The sequence below is a fragment of the Etheostoma spectabile genome, chromosome 7 (assembly GCF_008692095.1).
Source record: "Etheostoma spectabile isolate EspeVRDwgs_2016 chromosome 7, UIUC_Espe_1.0, whole genome shotgun sequence".
Classification (NCBI taxonomy): Eukaryota; Metazoa; Chordata; class Actinopteri; order Perciformes; family Percidae; genus Etheostoma; species Etheostoma spectabile.
Genome location: NC_045739.1, coordinates 22,521,473 through 22,540,029, shown reverse-complemented (window position 1 = coordinate 22,540,029; position 18,557 = coordinate 22,521,473). Strand labels below are relative to the sequence as shown.

Here is an 18,557-nt window from a genome sequence, read left to right as displayed (position 1 = left end):
AGGTCTGGCAATGCGAGACTAGCACGGAATTAATTAAACACAAGTAAGCATGGAATTAAGATGCTAGCATGTATTATTAGTGTGCCACAGTGTGACTACAGGCCAGGTCATGCACTGGAGCTTGTTAATGGACATATGGCTGGAGACCAGAGACTGGGATACATCAGTGTAACAGAAGGCAGAAGTGTGAAATAAAAACACTTGGCTAATGGGGGTGGAGGGCTTTGCAGCCTCCCTCTTTCACCACTCCTTCTTCTTTCTTTCCTCCTCCTCCTCTTCTCTTCTCTCTCTTGTCCGCCGCTCTTCTGCCTTCTCCCCGGTCTATCAGTGGATTTATGCCAACAGGTCTGACAAAAGCCCAGGCTCTCCTGGAAAACGAGAGGACTTAAAGCTCATAAATTCCACGCTGTACAACATGCAAATGTGCCCTCTGCTGATAAGAGAGCTTTTAATCCTGCCGCACTCCTGCTAAGTACACTGTTGCCCCTATCTTTACTCTACTCTACCTTCCTCTCTCATTCTCTTTTTTATCCCTCTCTTTATTTGTTTTTTGTGTGTCGATTGTGGAACTCTTTACTGCGTCAATCCTCTTTTATATCCCACCTTTCCTTGTCTTATTCTATTCTACCTTCTCCTTTATTTTGTCTTAATCCCCATCTTGCCTCCCTCTGAGCAACCCCCCACCCCCCACCCCCCACCGCCGAACCCAGCCCTACTCTGACATCCTCTCACTCTCCCTCTCCTCCTCATAGGCCCATGTGCTTCGTGAAGCAGCTGGAGGTGCCCCAGTATGGCAGCTACCGGCCCAACATGGCGCCCACCACGCCTCGCGCCAACCTGGCCAAGGAGCTGGAGAAGTACTCCAAGGTGTCCTTCGATTATGCAGCCTTCGACGCTCAAGTGTTTGGGAAGCGCATGCTTGCTCCAAAGATGCCCACCAGCGAAACGTCACCCAAAGCCTTCAAAAGTAAGAGAGGGCCGCTGGCTACTTTTTATACCAATGTCAAAGGCCGGATAGATGTTCCCGCTGTTGCTTTATGCTAAGCTAATCAGCTGGCGGCTATAGCTTCATATTTACCGTACAGACATGAGTGTTCTCGATTTTCTTCCTCAGCAAAAAAGATAATAACATTTCTTAACTGTTAAACTATTCCTTTAAAGCCTCGCTAAGATTTGTGTAATATACATGCTCTCCCCCAACAAACATTACTTCTCTCAAACCTTTTTTTTTCAGATTTCCTCCCCCTTTTTATTTTTTATTATTTACTTTTTTCTTACTTTCTCATTTTAATTACCATACCCATAATTTAAAGTCGTGATCCACTCAATAACATACATGTATACCTTTTTTTTGTCTATGCATCCTGCTTTTATGATCATCTGATCTAAAGTTGACTTTGCGTCCACCTACAGCTAAGCCCTCGTTCCCCAAGTCCCCGTCACCCAGCCTCAGTCTCCATGGTTACGGGAAGAGCTCCTCCTTGGCCTACGACTACTCCCATGACGCCGAGGCCGCTCACATGGCTGCCACTGCCATCCTGAACCTGTCTACACGCTGCTGGGAGAAACCCGAGAACCTCAGCACCAAAGCCCCAAACAAGGTAAGCCACATGCATGTGTTTATTTCAAGTTAATTAGAACTGATGAAGGATTTCAATTAAATCAAAAGAGACAGTATGGGAAATAGCCCTTCATCGCCTAGATAGATAGATAGATAGATAGATAGATAGATAGATAGGTAGATAGATAGGTAGATAGATAGACAGATAGATAGATAGGTTGATAGATAGATAGATAGATAGATAGAAATATACTAGAAATAATAAATAAGAAAAGATCAAATAAAATAAGATAGCAAAAGATGAAGGAACAGTGTGGCAGTAGCATAATATTGCAATATTGTTATGTGTGAGGTAATGAGAGAGTTATCTCATACACAGCTGTGAATTGCACACTTTTTAATGGAATGGGTCTTAGGGGGATCCAAAAATAACCTAGAAATATGCGATGATTTAGTTGTTTATTGGTGACGTCCTTGTAACCAAGTGTTACCCCATTCTTCTCTTTTTAGCACAGTAGTGGGTAGCAAATGGATGTTCCTCTCCTCTCCTCTGCTGTCTTTTGCTCATTTTTTTTGTGCCCTCCCTCTGCCCATCAACTCTGCATGAATATATCATCAGGAGGCATTGGCTTTCAGGATGGTGTTGAGATGCAGTTGCATCACCTCTTCGTCCTCTTCTATGCTTTCATCCCTCCATCCCACACACTTTTCATGTTGTTATTGAATTTGGCTGACTGCCAGTTCCCTGGATTACTTTGCCACCAGGTAGCCTTTTTTCATTATCTGCCGGACGTATCTTCCACCCTTTCTCCACCCCCGCCACTCTTTCTGTTGATTTCCTTTTCACATCTCCTTTTTTTGCTCTCTTCTCTCTCCCTCTCTTCCTCCCTATGCCAGTCTCTGTGTTTCTCTGTCTGTCTATTTGCCCGATCTCGCACTCCCTTGTTCCCCACCCTGTGCACAGGAGGTGTAATTGGAGCACCACTTCCCCCATATTGTGATTTTTAAAAGCCTTTTTGCCTTCCAGAGGAGAGAAAGTGACTGCTTCATCATTTTTTCGATTTACTGACATGGTTTTAGAAAGATAAAAAGTGAAGATTAATGTCTCTGGCAGCACAGCAGAGGGAGGTGTTGTTCATGCGAGGCGCTGATCCGAGAGCAGGCCTTAGCCTGCGCAGTGTTACGGCGCAGATCAACCTGGGACTGATCTGGAATCAGAGTCGGAGCCAGTTGAAATCCAATATTGAAACATTGGAAGACTGAGCTCATCAACCAGGGATATTTCTGGGAACTGTTCCCATTTTTCTCTCTTCTCGTAACCCCTTTGATTTTTCTGGCCCCTGACCAGCCCGTACGAGCGCCATTTTAGATGAATAGTGAAAACATGGCTCACTCACCCCTCAGTTTGTGTTCACCTGCCAGCACAATAATAGAGCATGGAGAGATGAACTGGGGTTTGTGCTGTTGGCAAAGTATTACCAAACTACATAAGATATCATTACTAACATGCTTAAGCAATCAAGCACTCCAACATGTAGCGCTCTGAAAAACTGTATCGGGTTTCCTTTTCACTACCGGTGCTCGTTGAAGGGAGTAGTCATATGTCCAGGGAGTCAAGGTTGGTTATAATGCGAGACAAAAGGCCTTTAATTAACAGGGCAAGACACTCTTTGTGTCACCACACCCTGAGGAAGACTCTAGCCAATACGCATTGGTGTCTTTTAAATGTCTTGCCATTTTAACTAAAGACCTTTTATCACTTTTTGTATCCAACCTTGAGTGTACTTTATAAGCCTGATGTTCACCTCTCAAAAAATGTAACTACACGTCACGTTGGCACATGTCGCTCGGCCGTGGCTTGGTTGCATCGCATTTCCCCCCCAACTACTTTCCTGGTTCTCCCCCTCCATAAACAACATGAAATCAAGGAGAGGGTAAACTTTTCCTACTACAGATTTCCCATCGTGGTCAGAAAGCACGGGGAAGACACTATAAATAAATAAATCACGGAGTATGGAGTCGCTGGATTATTGTGATGCGGCCTCTGACCCGAGTGTCTCCTGTGTTCTCCAGGAAATAAACATTGAGGTGGACGAGAACGGCACCCTGGACCTGAGTATGAAGAAGCCCATTAAACGAGAGGGCAGTCTGTCCGGCACCAGCCCCGGGGTTCGGTCCCCGGACCCGTCCTCCTCCTCTTCCTCACTCCATCACGGTGGAAGCAGCGGGATGACTTCACCAAACCTAAATGCCTACAAGCAGGAGGAGTGGGAGGGACCTCTGGATTACACCAAGCCCAACCGCCAAAGGGAGGAGGAAATGGACGAGGTCAGTGCAATTAGACTGAGTAAAATAAAGTACATACCTCCAAACACGCAGTGTTTCCTGTGATAATAGTCACAGAGGAAGCATTGCACCATAAATAACAACAGACAAAATTCCCCCCTAAGCTTTTTGAATGAGAAACTCTTACTTGTTTACATCACTTTGTCTCTTTTCCTGTCCCCTTTTCCGCTTTCTATTATTCATTTATTTCACTGAAATGCGAGAGTTACCGTACAGTTAAAACATTGCACTGTGTAACAGAGGTGGTGTGTCAGGTGCATTGCACCATCCTGACTTTGGCATATGCAAATTCTTTCACTCCTTTGAACTTTTTCAAAAGAAATATTAAGGGCTTTGAGTGTGAATTTTTTATGAGGACACTGCATTTGGAAACATCATTTGTCGTGAAAAAAAACCCCAGAAAAGGGATCAGAGTAGAGACTTGTGTGCACATGGTGGTTGGCAAAGTTTTGTTGCGTGTATACAAACAACGTGTAAACTATTACAAGAAAGTCGTCACTCAAAAATGGTCTAAAAAACATGTCAATACAATCCACACAACAACACAATTGCAAGAATAAAAAGAATCACGGAGGAATTACCAAGGCGTTTGTGCTCATCTTATGATTGTCCGTTCAGATGGAGCACACGGGCCAGTCGTTTGTCTCGTCGGACGCAGAGGACTGTGACATGATGCAGGACTGTCTGGAAGACAGGAAGTACCCAGGAGAGGTTACAACTCCAAGCTTCAAAGTCAAGTTCCAGCCCAAGGATAGCAAGAAAGAGCTGCTCTCGTAAGTTACAAAGAGACTCTGTGAGGCTGTTGCGCTATGAGCTAAATGCTAACATGCTGATGTTTGCAGGTATAATCTCTAACATGTTCACCAATTTAGTTTAGTGTCGCTAGCATGCATACATTTTCCAATCAGCACTCAACACAAAGTACTGAGGATGAGGATACATCCACACTACTCTGGATGTTTCATTTTTTAAGCGGCGTATTGAGACAGAAACAAACTCCGTCCGCACGAGGGTTTTAGCCCCAGTAGCAGAACTAATCCCCATCCATATTAACACGTCTGACAATGCATCGCATGAATATTCCCAATACACAGAGACACCAAAAACAAGAAGGAGATTGTCTGACGTAGCTCTGCGGTTGAAAATCATGGATGTATAATTTATAAATACGGAAAATACTTTAGAGAAAGAACAACAATGGCAAAAAAGCAAGACGCAATGTTTTTGCTTGGATCGATGACGTGGTTGAACGGTTTGTAAGCCTACCTAACTGATGGGACTGACGGACGTGCATCGTTGTTTCCTAAGGTCTCCGTTTTCTACCCGTCCAGACTACAAAGCAACCCCGGAGTTTTTAAACCAAAACTGGGGGAGCAGTTTTTCCAAATGGCTCTGAAACGCTGCAGTAAAGTGGATGAGAGGCGTAAACACAGCAAGATATTAGTTGTTTTAACCAAAACGCAGTAGTGTAGATGTAGCCTCAGGCTGATGGGAGTGTCATTAGTTTTGCAGGTTTTTGGTCATCAACCAAAGCGTTGCACAAATGAACATTTTGGCCTGATGATGGCACTAGATTAAAAGTAAAGGGATCAGCAACAGTATTACAGTTGATCTTAAATGGGACGTCTGTATCAAATTTAATGGCAGGCCATCCAATAGCTGTCGAGTTATTTGGATGTCTCATTTTACATAGAATTGCTTGGTTTTTCCCAATTAAACATGCAATATAGCCTATTTTGGCATACATATCAACTTATTAGTAATACTGATAATAACAATAAGAAGTTAAGGTACTCATAAATCAGAGGTGCCGGTACGCAGTTTCAGGTGTTGCTAACATTTCTGCTCCTCTCTGGTTCTCATCCTCTCCAGCTGCCCTACACCTGGTTGTGATGGCAGTGGTCACATCACCGGAAACTATGCGTCCCATCGCAGGTATGCCCCATTGCAGACTTATTTTGGGTGATATATATACAGTATATAAAGTCTTATATGCAGTGGTGGAATGTAACTAAGTACATTTACTCAAGTACTATACTTAAATGCGAATTTGAGGTACTTCTACTTTACTTGAGTCTTTTCTTTTCTTTTGCTACTTTATGCTTTTACTCGGCAACATTAGTCTGACAGCTTTGGAGCTTTGTTACTTTACAAATAAAGATTTTTGAAGATAAAACACATTTAGTTTCTATAAATATGATGTTTTATTATAAATAAATTAAACTACCCAACAATATACAAGTACAGCTGAAATGATAAGACAATTAAACACAGAAATGTTTGGATCTAAAATGGGAGGATTGAGTACTTTTACTTTAAATACTTTAAGTACATTTTCCTGATGATACTTTCATACTTTTACTCAAGTAAGATTTTTAATGCAGGACTTTTACTTACAGTGTGGTATTAGTACTTTTGCTTAAGTAAAGAATCTGAGTACTTCTTCCACCACTGCTTATATGAAACGTTAGATCTGTTGAGACTCATTTGCCGCCCACTCTGCCCCCCCAGTCCAAAGCGGGTTGCACCACGACTAATTCAAATATTTTATTTGATCCTGACATGCCAGAGGCAATAATGTAGCGTGAGCCTGGGAAAGCAAAGACGGTCATTGACTTTGATATGCATCAGTAATTTACTTCTTGCCGTCTGTCCTCTTCTTCCTAAATGACCTTGGTATGCCTTGCATTCTTGATTTCCCCTTCGCTCACGTCCTTCTCCTCTCTCCCTTTTCAATCCCCTCACACTCGCTTTTCCCCCTTTTTTTCCGTCCTTCTCTTCTTCTGCCTGTCCTTCGCTCTTTCTCCTTTCTCTCTCAGTCTGTCTGGGTGTCCTCTCGCTGATAAGAGCCTTCGATCCCTCATGGCGGCCCACACCCCTGAACTCAAGTATGTCTGCTCTACACCTTCACTGCCTTTTCACTGCCACTTCAATGCACTGCTACTGACACCGTCCAACGCCACAATGCTTCATTCTGCTGACGTTAACTTATCTTTTGTTGCTGGCTGCTGCCTCCGCTGCCTCTGCTGCATCTGGCATGGCAGGGTTTTTTCCCCTTCTGGCTTGGACTATGCTCGCTTTCAGTTCAATCAGTTCATGTAAATGTGAAATGAAATTGTCATTTTGTAGTGTACTAGAAAGTAGGCTTTTCACAGCCCCAATACAAGAAGGATTTAAATGGCAATGAAGCCTCAAAAGACTGACTTTAAAACAGACTTTGCTCTCAGGACTGAATCAGAAATCGAGAAAAATGAATAAGCGAGAACCATTTCTCTCATCTGCATAATGCCGTTATCTTGAAGACACTTCACTCTGAAACATCAAGGCTGTTGTTGTTTTTTTTTTTCTTCTTCTCTGCTGACCTTGTATTAAATGTGAAGCATGGCTCTGCCCTTTTCCAGATGCCCCACTCCAGGATGTGACGGCTCAGGTCACATCACGGGAAACTACTCCTCACACAGAAGGTAACAAACAATAAACACAAATGCACACACAAAAAACGCATACGCACACATGGACACACACACACACACACACACACACACACACAGACCCACACACACAAACAGTCAGTCAGAGAGGCCTAGTGACAGTTCATGGTAGAATTAGACAGGGATCACATACTCACACATTTCCACACCTTTTAATGATCCTATTTTCGGTCGTATTAGGCGCTTTGAGTTGATTTGGTTTGTAATTTGGTTGAACAACCTCTGTAAAATTATTCATCCTGATAATGTGCTCTCCCTTTACTAAGCAATCACTTCACCAGACCTTTTTTCAACCCTATGTTATGAACTCCATACTTTCTGTTTTCAGTCTCTCTGGGTGCCCGCGTGCCAAGAAAAGTGGAATTAAAACTCCTACCAAGGACAACCAGGAGGACTCCGAGCTTTTAAAGTTCGTACCGCTCAGAAAGCCATAATTTCTTCTTTTAGCGAGACTGACGGTAAAAGTAAAATGCAATAAAAAAAAAACAAAGACAGAGAAAGAGAGAGAGAGAGAGAGAGAGGAAAGTCACTTTGAATCATATGCAGAGGTAGTTACCTGCCCCCAAAATTGAATCAAACAATCAGGCCCTCACTGATGGGAAAATACACTTACTGCAGATACTGATTCTGAATGTGGTTCATGGTAGAGTATCATAGATAGCCAATAGATTGTCAATACATAAGAAATACATATTGCATTTGCACACAAAACAGTTAATTTAACGGCATGTTGATAGCAGCATGTGCTGAACATTAATAGCTCATGCATCAATAATATTATCCATTGCATAAAACACAGATGTATGAAATTAAATTTAGCCCAGTAGACAAAGTATATAACTTATAATATATCTATATATATATATATATATACAATATCTATTACAATATTCTCAACTTTCTCTACAGTTTATGTTTGGATTCTCCTTGTCTAACCATTGTGCCTCTCTTTATTTCTTTCCCTGCTGCCTGGCTTCAACACTTCTTCTTCTTCTTCTTCTTCTTCTTCTTCTTCTTCTTCTTCTTCTTCTTCTGCACCACTCTCCTCGTTTCTTTTTCTTCTTGTTTGCCTTCTTTGCTCTCCTCCCAGTAGATGCCCAGTGCCGGGTTGCGACAGTTTGGGTCACATCAGTGGGAAGTACGCCACGCACCGTAGCGCGTACGGGTGTCCGCTGGCGGCGCGCAGACAGAAGGAGGGTGTCCTGAACGGCACACCCTTCAACTGGAAGGCCTTCAAGACAGAGGGGCCTACCTGTCCCACCCCAGGTTGTGACGGCTCCGGACATGCTAACGGAAGCTTCCTCACACACCGCAGGTAAGATGCTCAAGTTTTTTTCCTTTTCTTTTTGTGATTAACATTTTTATTTTTATTTAGTTTCTTTTAACAAAATACAAAACATACATCTTGCAACATTATTTGCTGTATGGTCTTGAATATTGTAGTTACTGTGTCATCTTTTCTTGTTTTTTTGTTTTTTGGGTGGGAGTTGATGATGAGGAGGGTGATATGTTCATGCCAATTGTATATTTTGCATGTTGGTTAAAAATAAATGTTACTCCCCCCCCCCTCCTCTTTTTGTGTCTCCAGCCTCTCAGGATGCCCCAGAGCCTTGTTTGCAAAGAAGAAGGCCAAGTACCCCTCAGAGGACTACCTGAACACCAAGTTCAGGGCCAGTGATGGTAAGATGTGGTGAAGAAAAAAATATATAAATGACTTTATGTGCATGCCTGTGTCTATACATGTGTGTCAGAAAGGAACAAATCCTTTTGAAAAAGCAGGGAATGTTTAGTCGGTTATGGAACCAAGTCCAGGCACACATGGAGGGAGAAGTATTCAGATCCTTTACTTAAAGGTGCTGTAGAAATGATTCCGAAGATCCAGGACTTAGCCCAAAAATTTGAGATCGACAACTTCTCAGTCCCTCAGCAGTGATTGACACTAACTAACCCCCCCGGCCCTGCTTGGTGCATCTGAACAGGGAGCTGTGGATTTTTGCAATTCAAACTATACAAGCTATAGGTGGTGCCAGAGGAGCCAGATTTCTTTTTTAAATGACCTGCTTCATGTAGTTCTACTCAAACATAGGTTCAGTTCCAGCAAATATGACAGAAAGACAGTTTTATAAGTCTTACCTACTGCATCTTTAAGCAAAAGTACTAGTACCTTATTGTAAAAATACTCTGTTACAAGTGAATGTACTGCATTGAAAATGTTACTTTAGTATGAAAGTATCATCAGGAAAACGTACCTTAAGTATTAAAAGTACAAGTACTCAATGAAGAAAAATCCTTACATTTTAGAAACTGGAAGCTAACTGTGTGCTAAGTTTCCAGTTTAATTGGCCATTCATTTCAGCCGGACATGTAGGCCTACAGTAAATATTGCTGGGTAGTTTAATTTATAATAAAACATTGTATTTTATAAACTACATGTGTTTTGTGTGTAAAAATCTAAGTTTGTAAAGCAACTAATACTGTCAGATTAATGTAGAGGAGTAAAAAGTATAATATTTCTCTATGAAATGTAACGGAGTAGAAGTAGAAAGTGGCATGAAAAGAAAAGACTCAAGTAAAGTAAAAGTACATGAAATTCATACTTAAGGACAGTACTTGAGTAAATGAACTTCCACCACTGCAGTATACAACATGATTTAGCCTAAGCTGATATACTCTTTATCCCCAAATAGAAAAAGATATCAAATGAAACATGCATACAGCAGAGAAACTGAAACATAGACCAGACCAGACACTTTAATATTCTAATGTATCTACGTCTCTTCCTTTAGTTTTGGACAACGATGAAGACATCAAGCAGCTCAACAAAGAGATTAACGACCTCAATGAATCCAACAATGAAATGGAGGCCGACATGGTCAACCTGCAGACTCAGGTGTGTGTTTCTACTTTTGTTTTTATTTTAGGCTATAAATCCTTCCGCCGGAAGTTCCCTTCGGATGTCCTTCACATTCAGCTTTACTAGAAACTTTGGTCGGGTTGTGCAACATTAACCGGAACCACTTAACAACGTTACATGCTGATAATGGCAAATTTTAAGGATCGTTTGGATTGCGCAACAAGGCAGGCCTGCTTGGATTTTTCAAGTAATGATTGTAAAGATTTAGAAAGAATATGTTTACGGCATTTCTTCTCTAACTGGGACGTTTTGGGACTGATTGGCACGGATTTGCTACAAAATACACACAGCAATACACTGGTTAGAGCAAATAACGTTTGCCCATGTATCCAGCTAATTCAAATAGCTCACGTTGCTTTACTGTGTGAACAGTTAACTTCATTTAATGTTGTATGTGGGGCTTTCTTTTATCGGGGTACAAATGTTCCAAAAGTTCCTTTCAGAGACTATGTTGCAGAGGCACCGTCGCTCTGTCCAGAGCTTAGCACCGCCCAAGACGATTGTGATTGGTTTAAAGAAATGCCAACCATCCCTGACTGTGTCTTGTTCTATCCAGGAGTGTATGCTCCTGTTGCCAGATTTTCCTCCACAGCACTGTGGAGATGAACATGTGAGACTGAACATGTGACAGGACAGAAGTACTGAGTCATATGTCAGACTTAAAGTACTTTATTTAGTCATTTGAGCATGTTGAGGAACATTTGATATGGTATATATAAATAATTTACAGTGTGTGTTTTCATGGTAATGAAGGAACATGTCAGCCAGTGCAACAGTGTGGCTCATTGATGTGTTTTTAACAACAATGGAGCTCTGGGACACAGAGGGAGAAGACACATCTGGCTTTAAAACACACATAACACTTAGAATCCGAATCAGAAAGGAATTTATTGCCATAGTAGTTACCCTACGTGGACTTAGCCTTGGTGATTGGTGCATACATACCAGAGATGTGGACTCGAGACTTGGTGACTTGGACTCGAGTAGCATCGAGTCACCATTTTGATGCCTTGGCTTGACAATAAACAAATGACTTGAGACTCGGCTTGGACTTGTACCTTAATAACTCAAGACTTGACTTGAGGCATGACGACTCGGATGACTTGCATGTATTCTTAAGTTTTAATGTTAGCTGTTTAATTAATATGAAATAATTTAATTTAATGTTGTCAGGTTGTTGTCTAAGTAACAAGTATGCTATGCAGCGGCAGCAAACTGTCAATCGTGATTGGACGACTCAAAAAGCTCCTTGGCATGTTAAGGTCATGATTGGATAACTGTCTGTCAGTCAAACTCCTTGACTTGACCTGCCCCCCCAAAAATAACTCAAGCTTTTCTTGTGACTTGGACCAAATGACTCAAGACCTACCTGGGACTTGAGAAAAGATGACTTAAGTTACAACATTGAGACATACGCAAATGGACATATTAAACATGAATAAGGACAAGAATCCCGCTTAGTTTGATCAATTGATTGTTGGTTTGGGGATTTTCATAGAAGTAGTTGACAATACAGTGACTTCAAATGTTATATATAAACTTTATTTCAGACCCAGGGGGATCCATATCACAATTAAAACATACACAAACACAAAAATACAAAATACAGAGCCTTCCACAATGTTCAGTGACTAATATACAGACGTGTTCGCCAATGGTTCCACAGTCTGGAAGAGAATCTGACAGAACTGCGTACGGTTGCAGATAAAAGACAACCTTGAGCCTACCATTGTAGACATTGTGTTGCTGTGTGTTGCAGATCTCGTCCATGGAGATGAACCTGAAGAGCATTGAGCACGAGAACAAGATGATCGAGGAACAGAACGAGGCTCTGTTCATGGAGTTGTCTGGTCTCAGCCGCGCTCTGATCCGCAGTCTGGCTAACGTACGCCTGCCACACATGGTGAGTTATTGTCTGCACACACACACACACACACACACACACACACACACACACACACACACACACACACACACACACACACACACACACACACACACACACAGGTTTTCTTCTTAAATGTATTATATGTGCACATAACCGAGCCCCATGTTATTAATATCAAAATGTTCACAACAAACTCAGCTTTCTGTATAGTAATGACTAAACAGATAATTTGGCGCTAAAGCAAAAAAAAAACTTTGTTTGGCTTTTTGAAATTCCTCAAATCTTAAACTTATGATGTGTTTTGGTGCTTGAAATGAGTTTACCATAGTATTAGGTTATAAATGATTAAAATAGTGAATAAATGTCTAAAATGACAATTTGGAATATTGCTATTTGGGTAGGAGTTTTGTCCACCACGTTTGGACGTGCAGGTGCGTCTTTCTTCCTCAGAGGATTAATGCAGCGGGGTCAAACTCAACTTCACTAAGGGCCACACTGGAAAATGAGAATAACATCAAGGGCCAGACGTGTAGAGTTTATTGACGTGCTTTAATTTAATCGAAAAAAGTCAAATATCTTTGAGTGTATTATCGCTCGTATCATATCACTCACTGTTGGGAAAAAGTTCCTTAGCCATCATAGAGTTTAGCAAATCAAGCAAAACTGTTTCAAGGGCCTGAAGGTGCAAACTGACCGGTTGTGTCTAAATCTCAAAATGTCAAAGTCTGCAAATCTGCTAAGAATCTGCTCCGAGTGTCACGCACAGTTTCCCGTATTTTTGGTTTGGTTTTTGGTTTGAATGTATTTGTTTGGAGGTGTGTTGACCATAAACTCATGGCTGTTGGTTGCCCTGCTTTTTCTCAGCTGAGATTGGTTGTTGTTTGTGCCACAGCAGGGGCCAATCACGGAGCAGAACTTCGACAGCTATGTGAGCACCCTGACCGACATGTACACCAACAAGGACTGCTTCCAGAGCCCCGAGAACAAAGCTCTGCTGGAGAGCATCAACAAAGCTGTGAAAGGCATCAAAGTCTGAGGCTCGACACACACTAACACACAGAATGCAAACTGTCCTGAAGTGCTGGAGCGTGACGGTGGTGGATGCGGAGGGACGGGGAGATGAAGGAGAGAGATGTTGAAGTACTCTACAATATATTGAAGTATGATTCAAAAACAAAAAAGGGAATTCAGGTTATTTAAATAAACGGCAACTTATAAAAAAAAGATTTTTTTTAAAAAGAAGACCAACCCAGGGAGCACTCTGTTAGAAGAAAAGTGACGCGGACCAAAATCCACACCATGCTGCTGCTGGGATTAGGAGGAGGAAAACGGATCCTTCAGTCAGAATGGATGGAAAAGAAGAATAATGTTACTAGAAACAGTATCTGGGTTTTTTGTTTTTTTTTATATGCTGTATTGTTTACGTGTTGTCTCTCTGTTGTGTCCTTAACTGTTTTTGGAGAGGGGGTTTCACTGTTGAGCGGTCAATCCGTTTTTCACGCTTCATATCAACTGAAACACGGAAGGGACGCAAACACAGGACGGCTCACAGGAGCTCGGCCACGTGAAGAGGAGGACACTGATGAGTTGGACACTCTCAGTGCTGTCCACACAGGACAGTGTGTGTGTGTGTGTGTGTGTGCGTGTGTGTGTGTTCACAGACTCCAGAAGCTCTCTGATTTACGGCCACACACACACCTCGGCATTATGACGCAAGCGCTACACTGAATTTGTGTTTGTTTTGTGGTATGACTGATGTCAACAGCACAATGTTGACTCAGTTTGGGGGGGGGGGGGGGGGGGGGGGGGGGGGGGGACAGTGTAGGTTGTTTATTTTTCATGGGACAGCTGATATCATGATTTAAAAAGAAGCAAATTCATCCTTTTATTCCTTTTTTTAACTGAAATGATAATAGTAATAGTGTGCACACATTTCAAATTCAGTTTGTCATATCAATAGTATTTATCAACATAGGAATTGCACTTCATTTCAACGAATAGTTTTGTGGTACAATAATGATTGTTATATATGAATTATTTAAACTTATGAACTTTTAAATTGTAACTTATTGCCATTTATGTTATTGAGGTTTATTTATTTGGAGCAATCTATTTATTAACTTTGTTTTGTAAGACACACACACACACAAAAAAGCATCCTTATCGATTATCGTGGTCAAAGCGATTTGCAGATGTCGTATGTCAATATTTTAAGAATCTATATAGATAACTGACGAGGCATATTTTGTTTTGAGTACTTTTTAAAAACCTTTTTAAGTGCAGATGATTTTATAACTGAAAAAAACTTTTGATAATTTTAGAAAAAAAACTTATCTTTTGGGGTTGTTCTTGTTTTTCTCCTTCTTTGTTTATGTTCTTTCTGTTAACTGCTACATTCAGAAACCCACTGCTGAGAGGGGAAAAAAGAAAGTATGTATTTATTATTTATTTAATATGAAAGAAATTGACTGATATGGCTGTATATTTATTTTGTTATTTATTTGCGTGATGTGACGGTTGAGTCTGAGTAGTCTCAAAGATCCACTGCTAATATTTAAATAAAGAAACAAAATCCATACAAATACTGTTTGATTACTTAGGCTTTTACCTAGACATACCAGCAGCTGATTGTAAAGACAAACAGTAACCCAACAAAAGCAATCGCTGTTCTGTTGCTATCTGATCTCTGTGCGTTTGCTTTTGTCAGGTAAAAGAAAACCAGGAACAGTTAAAAAATTAAAAATGTTACCTCTCCCGAGCGCTTTGTAGCAGCTAGCACTGGCTCACCCAAAACCGCTGTAATGTACCATAGATGCTTAAGTCTTATTTATTATTTTCATCAGCACAATGGTACATATATATAGAGCTCTACTGCAGCAGTGGTTCAGGCTGGATGTATGGGTCTAAAACACACACACACACACACACACACACACACAACACAACACAATATAGGATGGCCTCCTTTGACAAACGTCTATCAAATAAACATACACACCCTTGTAGCCTTACTCTAGATTTTAATTTTTTGATGCACAAAGTGCCACTAAAAAAGAAAAAAGAAAAAAAAAAGAACTCACTTTCTTTCCTGATTCTTCGCATTACTGCAATGTAACAATGTCTGGTCCTGGGAAGACCACGGCATCAAGAGAGTGGTGATTGTTTCAGATGCCTTTATTTCTCTGCCAAGATGGCCATTAGTACACTATATATACATTCTGTATAAATAGATTTTAAAGATGCTATATATATGAATATAAACATACATATATTTTTCCAGTGTAATTGTGGACTTGCTCTTCTTCTTCTCTTGGACTTGCTCTTCTTCTTCTCTTGTATTACCTTAACAAATGATCACTAGCTGTCTAGAAGAGATGTGAGGGGTGTTATCATGGGAGGCAGTTACACCTTCTTTAATATCACAAAGACCTGCTCAACTGTGGCTTTAAACATACCATTCACTCAAACTGAAGGCAAAGTAGGCATTATGGTGATACGGTATAATACTTTGGAAGTGTTTTCATTGTAGGTTACCTTTTTTTTTTTAATATTTTTTGTTTTTTGTTAAATCCCCATTTCCTGTATTGTCTGTCCTTAATCCAGAAATGTCAAAAAAAACATCTACTGTATGTTGTACTCTGAATCTGAGAAATAACTGTCATTTGAAACTAGATGGTTGGCTCTTTGTTCCTAAGTGTCATGTGAGTTCATGTATAGTAAAAAAAAATAATGATAATAAGAAATGATGATGCCTCTGAATAATGTTCTGCACATAGTGTTTGGCAACATTGTGCAGTTATTGTATTGTTACTAGTTAAGCCTGCTTGCTCTGAGCCCATTCTCTCTGATGTTGAGTCGAGCAAGCAGGAGACTTTAGTGTGACCTGCCTTTGAGTGATTTGTTGCAGCTACTGTGGTGTACAGTATGAAACCCTTGTGTAACTCTGATGTCAAAGGCATGTTGTAAATGTGCTCTTAGCCAATGTAGAATGAAACTCCTTTTGTGCACTTTCTGAATAACTGTTGAAAATGCCAGCATTTGAGTCTCGACTTGTAAGAAAACCCCAATAGATCACGAGCAATAGCAAGTACTCACCTCCACTGGAGGGCGCATTGCAAAGCATTGCCACACCTGTTTGTTGCTGTTCCCCGTAGAAAACAACCTGTACATTATGTCACGTAGAGACATATCTGTGATTCAGGGGGTTCGGCTCGGAAATGTAGAAAAGGGAAGCGGTACTTTCTTTTCCAAAAAACAAAAAAAAAAAACAACCAAAAGAGATTGACAGGATGCAGAGTTTGGTTCTCAGGTGACCGGGGAGAGCTGCTTGAGCAGAACAGAGCAATGCCATAGGTTGGCCAGTCAGCTGAGGCTAGAGGCGATGGCAGCTGCTGGATCAAGGCCTCCTGCGAAACGAGATGAGTGTGTGGGAGTGGGAAATTGATTTGCCAGGCTACACAATCTCCCCTTATTTTAGGAGGGGGCGTTTGTTGCATAAATATGTGTCCATCACTCAAAAGGAATGTCAACGCTTTTTATGACTTTTAAACCCCAACCCCCCCACCCCCCTTCCTCATGTCTTGTGTAACCTTTCCTCAGGAAAGATCATTTTGATGCATTTGGTTAACAAAGTAGTATATTCTTCCTCTCTTGAAAATGCACGAGAATACTACCCAAGAGTGTAAAGACTGTGAATATTCTCCTAACTTATTCATTATGTCATGATCCCTTTTAAACTGCTTGATGAAATTGTCTACCGAGGTATGTAAATGAATAACACTGAGGCCATGAAAGTATAGCAGTTTCAAAAAAAAAATGTCAGCTGAGAAAGCAAATGTAGCCTACGGTTGGTTCCGCGCCCACGCACACTCCTCCTTTTTACAGTAAAGTACTGAGTGATGGCGTGAAGAGTTGTATTATTCTAAATAGCAAAGACATTGGAAAACAACCTGGTCGGGGCCCAGTTTTCTCTAAAGCACCTGGAATGAAAACAAATTTAACATGATGACACTTTTCAGGAAAAAAAAAAAACCCAGCCCAGACCAAAATCCAGCTGTGTGTTTACGGGGGATGGGGGTGGGGGTGGGGGGGGCAGGTTGGCATCCTGGTTTCATGTTAGGTACAGATGTATGCTTGCCAAGAGCAGAATGGTCACACTTTGATGCACACACCATGTAGAAACCGACTCATAATACGATAGGACTGTCTAGTTGAGTGGCACTTTTCATCAAGCTGAGCAAAACCAAAAGCCCCCAAACCCCATCCCCGCCCACCTCCACCAACCCCACCCCCTGCCCCCCACCCCCCCCTGCTGTAGTTACAAGCCGTGTGGTCTTATCATGTGTGCCTTTCTCTCTTCATCCATTTCAAGATATGGTATGTTTACACTTAGCAAACCTGGTTCAAATAGTGGTGACAACATTTGGTCTGCATCTCTAACCCAATACTGTCGGGTAACCTGGGGAGGGGGGTGGTGGGGGGGGGGGTGTTACTGTGTATAGGGATATAAAATAAATGTGTCTTTTACATGCAAGTAGAGGCCATTTTGTGACAGATAAAGAAAACAACAAGCTTCTGTTAGGAAAACAAAGAAACTGTGATCTCATTCTGTCGATTCAGGTACCAAACTGCATGGCCAGTTTCTGGGAAGGAAATCTGAAGAGCATCATCATCATCATTATCATCATCATCATCACCATCACCATCACCATCACCATCACCATCATCCCTAGATAATGCATCAGTGTGCAGGGCGTTATTTTGAAACATATGGAAGTCTCTGTACATATTTGTATTAAGAATAAACAGTGTTATTGTTGTTGTATTGCAGACAAGTTGAAAAATGGCAAAAAAAAGAGAAAAGTTTGTGACAAAAAAAAAAAATCCACAGCCAAGGGTTGTCCCGCTAGCACATTTTTACAGAGATGAGCTATTTTTACTGGTGATTTTCTAGGCATTGATATTGATATCCTTTAAAAAAAAAAAAAAAAAAGTACAAACCTTCCAAAATTACAAGCACTTCCACAATGATAGATTGTATGGTCATTTTTGTTACTTTTGTAGATGTGGTCGTTCCTTTACTACTGCACCGTTTTGTAAAGTGGGACAGGCCTTGGCTGTGTGTCCTCGGGGTCTCATGATGTTTTTGGGGGGTTTTTAGTTGTTGTTTTTTTTTAAATTGGGAAGTAAACCACTGTAGATGGGCCGAATTTGTGACTGTGTGTTTGTGTACTTGTGTACATGTTCCCCTGTTCCTGTGTCAGTGTTATAAACCAGAGAAGTGATGTCAGTTAATGTTGGGGTATGAACCATTTTAAATGTTCTCTATGAAATACACAAATAAAGAATCATAGACAA

The 18,557-nt window shown here is 41.1% G+C and overlaps 1 protein-coding gene and 1 long non-coding RNA gene across 11 annotated transcripts in view; one reads left to right on the top strand and one right to left on the bottom strand.

The window, feature by feature from the left end:
• The window catches only part of LOC116693238 (uncharacterized), a 30,853-nt gene extending 25,530 nt beyond the window's left edge, over positions 1 to 5,323 (bottom strand). The window contains exons 1-2 of the long non-coding RNA XR_004332875.1: positions 5,231 to 5,323; positions 4,048 to 4,054 (exon numbers count right to left, since the gene is read on the bottom strand). This is a non-coding gene — a long non-coding RNA (uncharacterized LOC116693238). The remainder of the gene's footprint in view (positions 1 to 4,047; positions 4,055 to 5,230) is intronic.
• myt1b (myelin transcription factor 1b) overlaps positions 1 to 18,557 on the top strand; it is a 112,465-nt gene extending 93,908 nt beyond the window's left edge. For 7 of the 10 annotated variants that reach the window (XM_032522004.1, XM_032522006.1, XM_032522007.1 and 4 more), the window contains 13 exons: positions 753 to 967; positions 1,414 to 1,601; positions 3,635 to 3,889; positions 4,526 to 4,680; positions 5,780 to 5,842; positions 6,727 to 6,795; positions 7,309 to 7,371; positions 7,727 to 7,807; positions 8,492 to 8,713; positions 8,987 to 9,078; positions 10,185 to 10,288; positions 12,072 to 12,215; positions 13,093 to 18,557. In XM_032522004.1, coding sequence (XP_032377895.1) covers positions 753 to 967; positions 1,414 to 1,601; positions 3,635 to 3,889; positions 4,526 to 4,680; positions 5,780 to 5,842; positions 6,727 to 6,795; positions 7,309 to 7,371; positions 7,727 to 7,807; positions 8,492 to 8,713; positions 8,987 to 9,078; positions 10,185 to 10,288; positions 12,072 to 12,215; positions 13,093 to 13,236 — 1,795 coding nt within the window. In that variant the 3' untranslated portion in view covers positions 13,237 to 18,557. The remainder of the gene's footprint in view (positions 1 to 752; positions 968 to 1,413; positions 1,602 to 3,634; positions 3,890 to 4,525; positions 4,681 to 5,779; positions 5,843 to 6,726; positions 6,796 to 7,308; positions 7,372 to 7,726; positions 7,808 to 8,491; positions 8,714 to 8,986; positions 9,079 to 10,184; positions 10,289 to 12,071; positions 12,216 to 13,092) is intronic. The other 3 variants (XM_032522008.1, XM_032522009.1, XM_032522010.1) reach the window with 3 other exon arrangements.